The sequence below is a fragment of the Lithobates pipiens genome, unplaced genomic scaffold (genome assembly GCF_037356315.1).
Source record: "Lithobates pipiens isolate NorthernLeopardFrog02 unplaced genomic scaffold, aLitPip1_a1.2 Scaffold_145, whole genome shotgun sequence".
Lineage (NCBI taxonomy): Eukaryota > Metazoa > Chordata > Amphibia > Anura > Ranidae > Lithobates > Lithobates pipiens.
The window spans coordinates 92,895-105,851 of NW_027507734.1; the positions used below are offsets into that span (position 1 = coordinate 92,895).

Sequence of the window (12,957 nt, forward strand, 5' to 3'; positions counted from 1 at the left end):
CATTATCGACAATATTTTCCTTTCGGCAATGTGCCGAAAACACAATTTTCTGCAGTTTTTTTTGCGGCCGAAATTTCTGTGCATCCCTAAAGGTAAGTATGACAAGTTTGTTTAAAAAAGAAATCCAACATTTACGATGACTTTAAGGGCTCTGTGCAGGGAATATCAGCATCTGACCCCAGAGAAGGTGGAGGCTGATAGACTGGAGGTGATAGAAGGCATTACTATTATATAAAGTAAAAGTTTACTAGTATTGTTCATTGGATATAAAATTATTTTATCCATGAAAAAGTCTCAGCTTTCAGTATTACTTTAATAAAAAAAGTCCCCCCTCCCCCCTCTAACCTCCATATATCTTCATGTGTGACTCCCATGCAAATTCCCTATATATCCTACTTCTGGGTATATTTATTATATATATGATATAAGATATTGTCAGGTCACCTTGAGGCCAGGTGGCAGATGTAGGGATCAGGAGTGCACCGCAAGGACAAGAGTCAAGGTGATAAGGAAGGCAGGGCCGCCGGAACACCAAGACGGATCCCACTGGGGTTAGAGCATAAGATTCCCGGGGGCGCGGAGTCTAAGAGCCAGCAGGTGTTCACCAGGGCCTCTTGTGGTGAGGATGGACTGCGCTGCAACTGGCTCCAGGTCACGACCCCAGGGTCCCCCAGCTCACACCCACAGTAGGCAACAGGAGGATAGGTATAATAAGGGAATAAGCCAAGGTTGGGGCCACAAGCAGACAAGGACAGCAGAGTTCACACCAAAGTTTCAGGGTCACAGGCAAAAAGGGATAGTCAGGGACACGCCAAAGTTGGTAGCAGAACAAATGAAGAACACACGGCAGGTAACAGGAAGCCAAACACACAAAGGTTGATCAGCAGGGTTGGCCTGCAGTGCACAGGTTAATATAAAGTTCTCTGATAGGAGCTAGGGTGGAGCCATGCCAGAGGAGGGATTATAAAAGCAGTCAGGTGAGAGTCGGCTGGTCTCTATAGATGAACACATGGAGACAGGTAAGCAGACAAACTCTATTGCATAACCATGACAGATATAGTACATTCACTATTTAACAGTATAAATGAATCCCTTATAGTAGTGATTATCTTCTGTTTTGTATTATAAAGGACTATTTTAACGCCATCATAACAGATGATTAAACAAAATCATGCTGCTGCTACTAAATGTCCTATGCTGGCCATATACTGAATGATTTTTGGACGAGAATATTCACACAAATATTTGTATGAAAATTGTTTGTACATTCAATGAATGGATGAGTGTAATTAGAAAATTCCACTTGCTTTTAACATTTAATTATAAAATCGAATGTAACTTCTGAGCAAAAACCACATAAATTATGTGAAAATTTGTTCGATGGAGAAAAGTTTTCTGTTCTGATTCTTCAAATGTTCCCATCACTGTGGTGGAAAATGAATGCCGATTTGACCCCACTACTGGTTAGAAAATTGGATGAATGTTTTTGTGAAAGAAAAAGGAGTTTGTGTACGGCCAGCATAAGTGACATCAGGTGCAGGGAGCTTGTACCCACCTACCTGTCTATGACAACGGAGTCTGTCATCCATAATATTATATTACACTCCTGTCTGATCATCTGCAAAACAGCGTTTTACCTCTTTTTTTACATTTTAATAATGTTGATCTCTGATTCTGATATGTAGCAGATTCTTCCTCTAATAATGCATCTGTTTGTTATTCTCAGAGTGGATTAAATATCCAACTATATATCTGGATATTTATATTTACCGCTGTATATAGATATTCAAGAATATTAACTAAATTATACACAAACCTTTTTTTGAGCTTTTTATCCAATTAGTCGATTAATAAAAACAATAATCAGCCAACTAATTAATTCTGAAAATAATCATTAGTTGCAGCCCTACAGAGAACCCATTTACTAGTTACCTTGAGGGGGAATTGTAAGATCCTCAGAGACAAAGCTGCCTGATGTGGGTGGAGTCCTGGTTTGGGGGAACCAATCAGGGCATGTCTAGTAATAATCTTTTTGGGGGGTCGCCGATATTCAGAGGTCTCACCTACCCCCTCATCATCCAGGGAGTACTGTGCCCATCGGGAGATGGTCAAATACGGGCCACCATTGGAGGATGCCCCGGGATTAGAGCCGACATCGCCGACATGCGGACCGAAGCAAGATGGCACTGGCCAGCGTGGGGAGAACACACAGTGCCAGCCTGCCTCCACATCAGTGCCATGGAGCCAGATCCCAGGGAGGGGTGAGTTGCAAAGATCCCCCCTACTCTGAGCCTAAAGGGCCCTCTGATATTCTCCCCTGATGAGGACATTAATCCTGCTAAACCCAGAGCAAGCACTACTGACACAGGCCCCACACAACCATCCCTAGCTCAAATCATGGAGGTTATCCAACACAGCCATCCGTCTCTTACCTCACAAATGGACACTATTAAGACTGAGTTATCCTTCCTTAAATATTATGTCCACACTATCCGTCACAGAGTGACAAACGCTGAACAACGCATTGGTGAATTAGAGGATGAGACACCTCCCTTACAGGGATCGGTAAGGGAGCTGAAACAGGCCCAGGACTATACTGATAAACTTACTGACATGGAAGACCATCTAAGGAGAAACAACCTACGCTTCCTGGGGTTCCCAGAGGGGTCCGGGGGCAAAACGCTGGAAGCGTTCATGGAGCAATGGCGGACCAATGCATTTGACGCCAACACTTTCTCACCAGTATTCGCCATTGAATGGGCGCATAGGGTCCCCATGCGACCCCTGCCACCCAGGGCCCCGCCATGTGCCATGATTATTAAACTGCTTCACTTCAGGGACAGAGAAGCTATCCTCAGAGTGGCTCGGGAGAAGGGCAAAGTCTCATTTAATGGCAATGGAATTACCATATTCCCGTACTTCTCGGTAGCCAAGCAAAAGCAAAGAGCCACATTTCTAGCCATTAAACACAGCTTGCGAGAGCTCCATATACCATACGGCATGCTATATTATTATTGTTATTATTATTATAAAGCATTTGTGAGGGAACAGGATCCAGAGGGCAGGTGGTAAGGTGGACATTACCAAGTAGTTTAGCAACTTTGTCTATAGTGGTGGGGTTGAAAGAGGGAAGTAATGATTGTGCCTGTGGGCATGAAGTGTAAAGTGTGGAGGGTATCAGAACAGTAGAGCTCTCCGAGCGAATTGTATCAGTATTCTGTTTGAAGTGATTGGCAATCTCCTGGGCAGTGAGTGAGTTGGCGGGTAGAGGTGGTGGAGGACGAAGTAGAGAGTTGAAGGTAGAGAAGAGTTGACGGGGACAGGATGATAAGTTGCTAATGAGAGTGATAAAATGGGTCTGCTTGGCAGAGAGGAAGCTGGAATTGTATTTTTAGAGGGAGATTTATATTGATTGAAATCTCTCTGAGACCTGGTCTTACTCCAAAGACGCTCATGAGCATGACTGTTTTTTCAGACTTCTAGTAACATCTGTTTGCCAAGGTTGAAGGGGTCGGACTTGATTCTGTGTGTAGTGAGGGGGCCAGTGAGTCCAGTGAGGCTTGAAGTGAAGCATTGTAGACAGAAGTGGCTAGGTTGGTGCAGGATAGGGGTGAGATTTTCTCGTAGAGGTTGTTGATAGCAGAGTAGATAAGAGAAGGGTTGAGAAGACGTAGGTTTCTGCGGGTAAACCGGTTGGAGGGAAAGGAGGTGTAGGAGACGGAGAGAGTGAAACTAATAAGGTGGTGATCAGAGAGAGGGAATGTTTAGTTAGAGAGGTTGCATGGAGTGCAAAGGTGAGAGAAAGCAAGGTCAAGAATATTGCCTTCGGAGTGAGTAGGAGCATGTATCCACTGCTTCAGGTCAAAGGAGGAGGCTAGGCTGAGAAGTTTGGAAGGGGCAGGAGTGTTAATATTAATAGGGATGTTGAAGTCCCCGAGAATGATTGTGGGGATTTCAGAAGAATGTAGGGTAGCCAGGCAGAGAAGTCATCGAGAAATGTTGATACTGGTCCAGGGGGGTCTGTAGATCATGGCTATCCTTAGGGAAATTTGAGTGAAAAGACGAATGCAGTGCACTTCGAAAGAGGAAAGTGACAGAGAGGGAGGTGGCTGAAGTACCTGAAAGGTGCTATGTGGGGGCTAGAAGGATTCCGACACCTCCTCCCTTACGTCCAATGGATCTGGGGGAGTGAGTCCAGAGAACACCACCATGGGATAGGGCAGCAGAAGGCGCAGTGTCCGATTCGCGGAGCCAAGTTTCGGTAATGGCAAGTAGGTTAAATGAGTTGGAGATAAAGATGTCATGGAGAGAGGTGAGTTTGTTCCAAAGGGCACAAGAGAAAGGGAGTCTGGTCTTGGGAAGAATAGAAATGGGAACTAAACTGTGTTGATTGCGGCTGCTGCCAGAAGGTGCAGGGTGATGGGTGCATAGGGTACAGTTTGATGATGGAGCCCCAGGGTTTGGTGATATATGTCCAGAGATTAGGAGGAGCAAGAGGTGAGGGAGGTAATATGGGAGTGAGATTTATATGAAGGGACCTGCCTCAGGGTCTTGGAGATTTTTAGTGTATGTGGATTTAGAATTAGCAGGAGTTGGTGGGTGCAGTAATAAGGAGAGGACAGAAGTGAGGGTGATGTATATAGGCTGTGGGGGGGGTGGGGAGGGAGAAGAGGGGTGAAGGAGAAATAGTTTTACGATAGAGGACACCCATGGTGGTGTTCTCTGGACTCACTCCCCCAGATCCATTGGACGTAAGCTGTCAAAAGGAGTGGTAGAGAGTGCATGGTACAAGGAGAAAGAGCTAAAGGGGTAAACAAGGTCACTTGATGTCTGTGTGGTGTTTTTCAGAGTATTTTCTTGTGTCCCTTCGCTTTGTGCATCCGCTAAAGTGCAAAGTCAGAAGTGCTTCCACTTATAGAAATTACCACTTTGAGAAAAAGCCCCAGTTGCAAATGTGCCCCCTGCAATAGCTTCCCCAAAAGAAGCTTATCTTTATACTGATAGGGGTGGGGTGTGGGTGGATTTCTATTATCAATCAGGAGGTAATAAAGCTTGGCTGGTTAACAGGGCAAAATTCTGACTAGCAAGAGGGCACTAAAGTTAGACGGGCCATATTTTTGGGTAAGACAAGGGAGATAATAAAGCATTGTAATGTGGACAGGTCTAGAGACTGTTGAGCAAAAATAACATACCAGCATTTTTAAAGACACCTGAAAAGTACATAGCAGTGTTTCAGTTTTTGGGTGGAGATGGTTCAGTTAGCACATACCAGCATTTTTAAAGACACACATGAAAAGCAGATAGCAGTGTTTCAGGTTTTGGGTGGAGATGGTTCAGTTAGCACATACCAGCCTTTTTAAAGACACACATGAAAAGCAGATAGCAGTGTTTTAGGTTTTGGGTGGAGATGGTTCAGTTAGCACATACCTGTAGGATGACAGAAGAGATTCTCAGATGAGACAGTCAGATAATCAGTTAATGATAAGTGTAGAGTCAGACCCTGCACGCTTGAGAATCTTTTATCAGGGCAAAGCCTACTTTTTTACAGATCCCAAGGAGGAGTCCCACTGGGTGGACCCCCTGGGACATCCAGATTGCAGGAACCAAAATAGGAGATCTCCTCCCCGTTAAGGCTCCCCTTTCTTCACAACCAGTCAGGACAATTCTGGTATACGCCATCCTATCCTGACAACAGGCAAGCGGGGATGCGGGAAAACAAATATGGTTTGAATATTTTGCTCCCCTCATCCCCTATCACCCCACCCAGTTTTCCACAATTGTTGGGGTAGACTGAGTTCCACATCCTCTAACGCAGAAAGTACATTCACTGTTGATACTGCAGGACAACTAATACCAGGCCATTTTTCTTGTTGAACACTTTCTCCTCCTCTATCCCCTGATACTTTTCAATTTTTTTTATGTTTTTTGCATGCTGGCCAATCAGCTCGTCCAGTCCCAGGGTTACCACACATACTTATATTGTGCAGACAAGTGCGGATGGAAGCCTATGGCTGTGAACTTTTACACGCTCCCCAGGGTTTGTTAGTTGGGGATCTGCACCATGGCCCTTATGCTTGGGAAGTTTGGTTATGAGAACAAAGCTCTCACAGGTTAGGGAATGGTAGCCGGGAGGGTTGGGGGGGGGGGGATGTTGGTAGGCTGTCTGTTATGTTTTTCTTTTTTACTATTGATGTTATTCATATGCAACACTGGTATTCACAATTATGTATGCAGTCGATGTACAACCCCTTTGACCCACAAGGCACAAAACTGATAACTCTAATCAATGGGCTGCCACTACAAATGTCTGGGGTGGGATACACCTCTCTCGTGGCATGCTGGACCCCAAGATGCTGGGGCTTCCGGGGGGCCCTGGGAGGTGGGCTCCACCAAGCATAACTTACTCATACAAATGTCTAGATTATGCTTAGTATCATGTAATGTTCTGGGGCTTAACACCAAGGTGAAACGTTCATTGATGTTTGATTATCTGTCAAGACATAATCCACATGTGAGCCTTCTCCAGGAAACCCACCTCCAGGGATCGAGAGTCATGGCCCTAAAGAGAGCAAAAATTGCCTACGCCATACACTCCACATACGCCAGGGGCACATTCATCCTTATAGCCAAATCAGCTCCTATCACCATCAAACATGTTAAAACTGAAACGAATGGCTGCTCATGTTAATGTTGTACTTGAACTCCTACGCAAGCCCTACCCGATAACCAGCCTATATGCTCCCCCGCCCTTCACTAAAGCATTCTTTGAACGGGTGATGAACTCCATATTGGCATTGGCGGAAGGCCCCCTATTGATAGAGGGCGACATAAACATGGTCATCGATAACTCTATAGATAGGTTCAGATGTTCTACGATATCCCCCCCAACCCTATGTTCATTTCTGACACAATTTGATCTAGTAGAGACATGGAGGTGGAAACATGGGGACAGGAGGGAGTACTCGTGTCAATCTGAAATGCACTGTACCCTATCCAGGATCGATCTATGTTTGGTCTCATCTGACCTGCTAAATAGGGTGAATGAGGCTAGGCCCACAAGGCATCTCAGTCCAAACTGATGGGCACAGAAGGGGATCTTAGGAAGGCAGAGGCCGCCTACTCTGAAGCCCCTGCCCCTGAGACGCATGCCATTTGGAAACATAAGTCCAGAGAATTAGACTTGGTCCTCTTGGAACGCACCCAGAAGAAGTTGCTGTATCAGAATCAGCGACTCTTCGAGTTCGGTGACAAAAATAGTCGATTACTGGCATATTTATCTAGACCTGACTATCAGCCATGCAGTATCCCGCAAATTAAAAATTTTGAGGGCGTAGCAATAGAACAAAACAAAGAGGTATTGGATGCATTTGTTACGTTTTATTCCTCGCTATATGTTACTAGAGCCCACTATACTATTGTAGAGTTGGAAGATTATTTACTCCAGGACGAATTGGCCTCACTGCTGGATGACCCTCTGACAGAGGAGGAAATAGGGGAAGCCATACAATCCTTTGCCAGGAACAAAACCCCGGGATTGGATGGTTTCCCTATAGAATGGTATATGAAATTCAGGGACATACTAATACCTCACCTACTTGAAGTATACAATTTTGCTATGAAAACAGGACAGTTGCCGTCCTCTATGTTGGAGGAGCTGATTGTCCTCATTCCCAAACCCCATAGAGACCATCTACTTTGTGAATCATATAGGTCAATATCACTGATTAATTCAGATGTTAAGATTCCAGCCGAAATGCTCGCCCGGCAACTGAACACAGTCATCACTACTATTATCGGGGCGGATCAGACTGGGTTCATCCCAGGGCGATCGACCTCTATCAACCTTCGAAGATTGTTTACCAAGCTACACATGATAAGACGTTCATAAAGCATTCGACTTGGTCGAATGGCCATACTTGCTGGAAGTCTTGGCGAAATTCGGGTTCGGTGGAACCTTTATTAGATGGGTTCAACTACTCTATCTGAAACCCATTGCTAGATTGAAGGTAAATGCATCAGTGTCTGACCCTTTTCTGATAAAGAGAGGCACCAGACAGGGATGCCCCCTGTCGCCGCTACTATTTGCGTTAGCGATAGAACCTCTGGCAGCACTGATGAGAGGGGAGGTGGCAGGACTGACAATTGGGGGTCTAGAAGAGAAAGTATCGCTGTACACGGATGACATGTTAATATACCTGTCGGACTCCAATCGTCTATCCCAACCCTGCTGGAGATTATCAGGAGGTTTGGCCACAGGGTTCCAGGTTAACTGGGACAAGTCCCTTCTATTCATGATAGATCAGGAATCGACGATAACGCTACCTCACTCCTGCCCACTACAAATAGTCACCTCCTTTCGATACTTAGGGATTATGATTCAACACCCACTCTCTTCTGACATCAAAATTAATCTGGACCCTCTCATTAGCAGAATGAAGAACACATTAAAGACATGAACTAACCTCCCTCTGACACTGCTAGGCAGGATAAATATCTTTAAAATGATCTTCTTGCCAAGATTCCTATACATCCTGAGTAATTCACCAGTATATGCTACAAAAGTAAAATTTAAGGAAATAGACTCAATCCTCATCACGTTTATCTGGAAAGGGGGAGCAGTTAGGATTCCCAAAAATACTCTACAACTACCAGTACTGGAGGGAGGGCTGGCACTACCCTGCCTGCAAACCTATTATATCGCCTCACAACTGACCCATGCACATTGGTGGTTTTATCCAGAAGCCAACAATGCGGCCACGGCCTTGGAAGCAGCTATACTCACCTTCTATGTGTCCCTCCAAAACCTGATCCACCGTATGTCCCTTAGAGGGAGAGAGGGCACCTCCATTCTTGCAATGACCTTACGGATCTTTAAACTGACTAAAATGTTGCCATCCACTAAGCACAAAACCTACTTGCCAAATACCCCATTATGGGGAAACCCAAACCTGTGGGAATTCTCCTGCAGAACGGATTGGGGATACTGGTCAAAAAAAAGGGGTGAAAACAATATTGCCTTTATTCTTAGATAACAGGTTCCGATCCTTCAAAGAGTTTCACCAAGACTATCCGCTACCGCGCACGGCATATTTCCTTTATTTACAGATACGCCACACAGCGTCTACGCAGTTCAGCCTGCGTAAAATAAATGTTCAACCCTCTCCGCTACAACGAATGCTAACGGATTCTTCTCATACTAAACTAGTGTCATCATACTATAGGTCCTTATTGCATTCTACTACTCATAGACTTAACAAAACGGCCAACAAATGGAAAATTGATATCCCTGAGTTGACGAAGGACATCTGGCAGGAAATACTTCCCCTCCAGGTTCCCTCGGTCATATCTTCCCCAGATAAGGTCATACAAACCAAATTGCTATATAGATCTTACTTCACACCATTATTATTGTTTAAGCTAAACAAATTACCCTCGGCAATATGTTCCAGGTGCAACATGGCTGCTGGCACATTCTTTCATCTAATGTGGGAATGCAGTCAGATTAGGACATTTTGGTCGGAGGTTACGGCCTTTATTAGCTCTTTGAGTAAAATACCCAATGTATGCAACCCATTGAGGTGCTTATTAGGCTATATTGACGACAAGGGTCTATCCAAAAATATGCAAACTTTCCTGCGAATAGTACTGTCTCATGCTAAAAAATCGATCACCGTTCATTGGAAATCACAGGCCCCACCCCCCATAGCCTTTTGGCTCACTATTATTAATCAGACTATTCCACTATACAGGCTGACATATGAATCCAGAGAATGCCCAGAAAAATTCCTAAAGATATGGAACACATGGGTTAGCTCCGAGAATACTATCCCACCTGCCAATTGAAGAATATCGGAAACTATTGATCAGTAAAGTGTTTTTATTAAGACAGAGCAAAGATATAAGGGCAAGGTCATTATATATCCTTCAAGGGTATACCAGTTTGCTGTATGTGATATTGGTTTGAGCGATGTTCACTCTCTATATACACGTATGTATTGTTGTTTGTTTGTTTGTTATGTGACAAAAACAAATAAAAATTGACCTTTAAAAAAAGTAATAATCTTTGTATTTCAATTTTAGTAGATGGACGGGAGATGAGGAAAACCTCAGAGGATTGTCTCACTTTGTCTCCAGACTGTAAAGTAGAAGATGAGGACATCACACAGTATAGTCCAGGAGAAAACCCGACTACCTCAAATGTCCATCCGGCACCACACAGTGTAGATGGACCATCGTATTCCTCTTATCCTGAGGAACCTCAGACTGTGAGGGACGGGGCCGTCCTTCCAACAGAGAAGAGCTTTTCCTGTACTGAGTGCTGGAAATGTTTTTCAAAGAAGTCCAATCTTTACACACATCAGAAATCTCACACAAGGGAGAAGCCGTATTCCTGTCCTGAGTGCGGGAAATATTTCTCACGGAAGTCCAGTCTTTCCACACATCAGAGATCTCACACGGGGGAGAAGCCATATTCATGTCCTGAGTGCGGGAAATGTTTTTCAGATAAGTCCCATCTTTACACACATCAGAGATCTCACACGGGGCAGAAGCTGTATTCCTGTCCTGAGTGCGGGAAATGTTTTTCACAGAAGCCCCATCTTTACACACATCAGAGATCTCACACAGGGGAGAAGCCATATGCCTGTCCTGAGTGTGGGAAATGTTTTTCATTGAAGTCTAATCTTTACAGACATCAGAGATCTCACACGGGGGAGAAGCCGTATTCCTGTCCTGAGTGTGGGAAATGTTTTTCAGTGAAATCTAATCTTTACACACATCAGAGATCTCACACAGGGGAGAAGCCATATTCCTGTCCTGTGTGCGGGAAATGTTTTTCAGTGAAGTATCATCTTAACAGACATAAGAGATCTCACACAGGGCAGAAGCCTTATTCATGTCCTGAGTGCGGGAAATGTTTTTCAGTGATGTCTAATCTTTACACACATCAGAGATCTCACACAGGGCAGATAACGTATTCCTGTCCTGAGTGCGGGAAATGTTTTTCACAGAAGTCCAGTCTTTACACACATCAGAGATCTCACACGGGGGAGAAGCCGTATTCCTGTCCTGAGTGTGGGAAATGTTTTTCAGTGAAGTCTAATCTTTACACACATCAGAGATCTCACACAGGGGAGAAGCCGTATTCCTGTCCTGAGTGTGGGAAATGTTTTTCAGTGAAGTCTAATGTTTACACACATCAGAGATCTCACACAGGGGAGAAGCCATATTCCTGTCCTGTTTGCAAGAAATGTTTTTCACGGAAGTCCTTTCTTTCCAAACATCAAAGATCTCACATGGGGGAGAAGCCACTTTCCTGTCCTGAGTGAGGGAATCGTTTCTCACTGAAGTCCTGTCTTCCTGTACATCAGGGATCCCACACAACCCTCGAGGTGTATAAGTGCCTTGAGTGCGGGAAATGTCTTCTATATGAATGTTGCTGGACATCACAGCTCTCATGTGGGGAAGAAGCACACCCTGATATACACCTCAGATATACTCCATGACTGATCTTCATCATGTAAGAAACAGTTGATAAGGAGATCAGAGATCACCAAAGACATGGATGAAGTGTTGTACCGTGTCGCCCATTGATAGCAGGAGAAAAATAAAAATGGAGTCATTACCTCTCATTGGCTGAGTACATTTTGTGGTGGAAGATTTCACAAACACTTAGAGGTCTATTTAACCACTTGCTTACTGGCCACTTAAACCCCCCTCCTGCCCAGAGCAATTTTCAGCGCTAACGCTCTTTGAATGACAATTACGCGGTCATACAACACTGTACCCAAATTACATTTTTATCATTTTTTTCCAGACAAATAGAGCTTTCTTTTGGTGGTATTTAATCACAGCTGGGATTTTTATTTTTTTGCTAAAAAAATTGAAAATTTTGAAAAAAAATCATGTTTCATAGTTTGCTATACAATTTTGCAAGCAGGTAATTTTTCTCCTTCATTGATATGCGCTGATGAGGCGGCACTGGTGGGCACTAATAGGCACAGATAAGGTGGCACTGATGGGCACAGATAAGGTGGCACTGATGGGCCCTGATGGGTGGCACTGATAAATGGCACTGATAGGTGGCACTGAGCACTAGTAGGTGACACTGATGGGCACTGATAGGTGGCACTGATGTGCAGCACTGTTGATGAGGCACTGATTGTGGGTAGGGTTGAGCGAACCTGAACTGTAAATTTACTGTATGTATGGGTTTGAGTTCGGTGTTCGGCAGTGTAATGGAGCTTTTTAAAAAGCTGCAGGGCAGCCAATCAACATTTGTTTAACTCATGTGCCCTTAGAAGACATCACAGCCATGCCTACTAATAATAGCATAGCTGTGATTGGCCAGTGCAGCATGTGACCCAGCCTCTATATAAGCTAGAAGCACATAGCACAGCACGTCACTCTGCTTTAGATAGTGTAGGGAAAGGTTGCTGCTGCTGCTTTGAGGGAGAGAATTCGATAGGAGTCCTGATTCAGAATTCAAATTACTCAACGATCTACCCTGATTTTCTTGTGTGGGTGCAGTGCACAAGCTTTTTACCCTGCCCTGAGCCCAGTGCCAGAGAAAAGATGAATTTTATCTGTCTGTCAGTAAGGTTGGCATCGGCGGGCATTTTATGCAAGCTCAGTGCACTAGCACTGCATATGTTACTGTGAGATACACCGTTTAGATATTGTTGCTCTATTCTGCTATTCTAAAAACACCCATTTAGGGCCCAAAAATTATTTTTACAATGTTTCCTGCATATCTGTACATGTGAGATACACACTTTAGATACTTTTCTTCTATTCCAAAAAAAAAAATTTAGGGTAAAAAAAATTTTTTTGAATAGCATTTTCTGCATATCTGTGCGTGTGAGATACACCCTTTTGATACAGTTGCTCTATTCCGCTATTCTAAAAACACCCATTTAGGGGCAAAAAAATGTTTACAGTGTTTCCTGCATATCTGTA

General features: G+C 44.2%; 1 protein-coding gene across 1 annotated transcript; it reads left to right on the forward strand.

Annotated features, from left to right (window-relative positions):
* Positions 1–9,991: 9,991 nt before the first annotated feature.
* On the forward strand, positions 9,992–12,686 carry LOC143981391 (uncharacterized). Its single transcript, XM_077479207.1, has one exon. The coding sequence runs from the start codon at positions 10,095–10,097 to the stop codon at positions 11,325–11,327; it is 1,233 nt and encodes a 410-aa protein (XP_077335333.1). The 5' UTR covers positions 9,992–10,094; the 3' UTR covers positions 11,328–12,686.
* Positions 12,687–12,957: the final 271 nt, after the last annotated feature.

What these genes read in the sequence shown, in the direction of transcription:
- LOC143981391 (XM_077479207.1), top strand. Translation starts at nt 10,095, where the DNA reads ATGAGGAAAACCTCAGAGGATTGTCTCACTTTGTCTCCAGACTGTAAA.